The sequence below is a fragment of the Pteropus vampyrus genome, unplaced genomic scaffold (assembly GCF_000151845.1).
Source record: "Pteropus vampyrus isolate Shadow unplaced genomic scaffold, Pvam_2.0 Scaffold239, whole genome shotgun sequence".
Classification (NCBI taxonomy): domain Eukaryota; kingdom Metazoa; phylum Chordata; class Mammalia; order Chiroptera; family Pteropodidae; genus Pteropus; species Pteropus vampyrus.
This window is the reverse complement of record NW_011889020.1, coordinates 170,551-172,546: the sequence shown is the minus strand read 5'-3', so window position 1 is coordinate 172,546 and position 1,996 is coordinate 170,551. Positions and strand designations below refer to the sequence as shown.

The window sequence follows — 1,996 nt, the reverse complement described above, 5'->3', positions numbered from 1 at the left end:
GCCCGAGCACCCCAGCCCCCCATGCCCCGCCCACAGCAGGTGCCTGCCACACCTCCACGGGGCACCGGGGGAGGCTGGGCCAGCCCTGGGCTTCAGGTCCCACAGGTCGTTTGCCATGGAGCCGACTCCTGACCTCCCGTAGTGACAAGCACAGGACCCTTTGAAGGGACAGGAGCCCAGGGGACTCCCGGGGACCAAGGCCGGGTCCCCAGCACTGCAGCAGCTCTGACACCCGGGACATGCGCACTTGAGAAGGGCAGCAAGCATGGCTCGGCCCTGCTGTGGGAGCCACGATGGCAGGATCTCGGGCAGAGTCCAGAAAGCTGCCTCTCTGGGTCACCTGGGACCCCTCAGTGGTGGCCTGGCCTTCCCGATCGTCTCCAGGACACCGCCCTCGAACCCTCTTCCCTCCAGAGACAGGCCCCAACCCCAGGGCAGGGAGGACGCCTTGGACACCCCCCCACCCCTGCTGCTCCCCTCTCCGGGTGCCCGGAAGGCTGTCACCGAGAAGCTGCTGGGAGGCCAGGAGGGCGCCGAGGACGACCACTCAGGTGCGGGCCCACAGGGAGAGGAGGCTGTGGGGACAGCGGAGGCCGGGAGGCCGGGCACTGCAGGACCGAGGAGCCCTCCGTCCTGGGGGGCCGAGCCACCTGCCACTGCTTCTCCTCCCACAGAAAAGTTGGGGTACAGGACGTCTCCAGTGGCTAAAACCTCCCCGGGCGCCAACCTCCCTGAGCCTCGGGCCCCAGATATGGTGAGGGCGAGGGACCCTGAGCCCGCTCCCCTCCACCAGGCAGGCCCGGCCCCTCCTGTCACGTGCCGGTCCTCTGCTGGGCAGGGACCACTGAGCCCCGTTTGACCTGCGCGAGGTCTCAGGGAGCAAGGGCGGAGGGCGGAGGGCGGCTGCACCCTGGCTGACCCGCCCGCCTGTGCAGAGCCCACAGCGCATCGCCAACCAGCTGCACGGGACCATCGCCGTGGTGAGGCCAGGGGCCCGGGCGTGCCCCGCCGACCGGGGCTGCACCAACGGGACACCCCCGCTGCCGCCGGCCAGGAGCAGCCCGCCCAGCCCGCCTTGCGAGCACAGCCTCCCCTTGGACAGGTGCGGCCCTGCCACCGCCACCACCACGAGCAGCCTCAGCCAAGCACCTGTCTCCCTCCAACTCCGGTCCCACCTTTTGGCAAGGGGCCAAGAGCCCAGGTGTCCCTACAGGTGCCCCTGCCCTCCCTTGCCTGTGGCGAAGTTCCCACCTGGACACCTCCCGAACAGCCAGGCTGAGGCCGGGGGTATGGGGGGAGGAGATGGGGCCGGATGCTCCAGGTGAAGGCAGCAGCCGACGCCCAGAAGTGGGGGGGCTGCAGAGGCCCAGGCCTCGGGTCACCACGGGCCAGGGCACGTGGCCTGGCCTCCAGAGCCCACCCTCGCCCCACCTACCTGCAACCTGGGCGGCTCTCCTCACCTCTCCAGGTCCTCACCTGTGAAGGGGGGCTGACCATGGGCCCCCGACACTGACCTTGGCCCTCCACACCTCCCGCAGCTTCCTGCGGGCCACCCGGCCCTCCGCTGTGACTGACGAGTCCCCGAAGGGCTCCCTCCAGGCTGACCGCCTCTGCCTCCTGAATCGCCACCTGTCCCTGCACCTCCGGAGTCCCCACAGCAGCAGCAGTCCCCGGGCCCCCACCATGGACCCCCAAGGCCCCCGGACCCAGGGCCCGAAGGCCGGGGAGGCAGAGGCCTGGGATGACCCCGGGGGCCTGCCCGGCAACCTGGCGGACATGCGGGACCCGCGGCTGGAGGGGGCGCTGCAGCTGCTCCTGGCCCAGCAGCTGCGGGCATGGGGACGGGCTGGCAGTGCCAGGCCGAGGGGCCCCCCCAGGCAGGGGCTGGTGCCACCCTCGCCCCCAGGCGGCTCTGACTCTGAGGGCCCAGAGAGGGAGACGGCCGGGGTGGCCCTGCCCGGGGGGCGGCTTCCACAGCCCACAGGCCCGGCGGGGC

General features: G+C 71.7%; 1 protein-coding gene across 1 annotated transcript in view; it reads left to right on the top strand.

Moving 5' to 3' along the window:
* Window positions 1-1,996, top strand: part of RBBP8NL (RBBP8 N-terminal like) — a 10,158-nt gene that overhangs the window by 2,819 nt on the left and 5,343 nt on the right. The window contains exons 3-5 of the mRNA XM_023519896.1: window positions 415-577; window positions 680-754; window positions 936-1,102. Coding sequence (XP_023375664.1) covers window positions 415-577; window positions 680-754; window positions 936-1,102 — 405 coding nt within the window. The remainder of the gene's footprint in view (window positions 1-414; window positions 578-679; window positions 755-935; window positions 1,103-1,996) is intronic.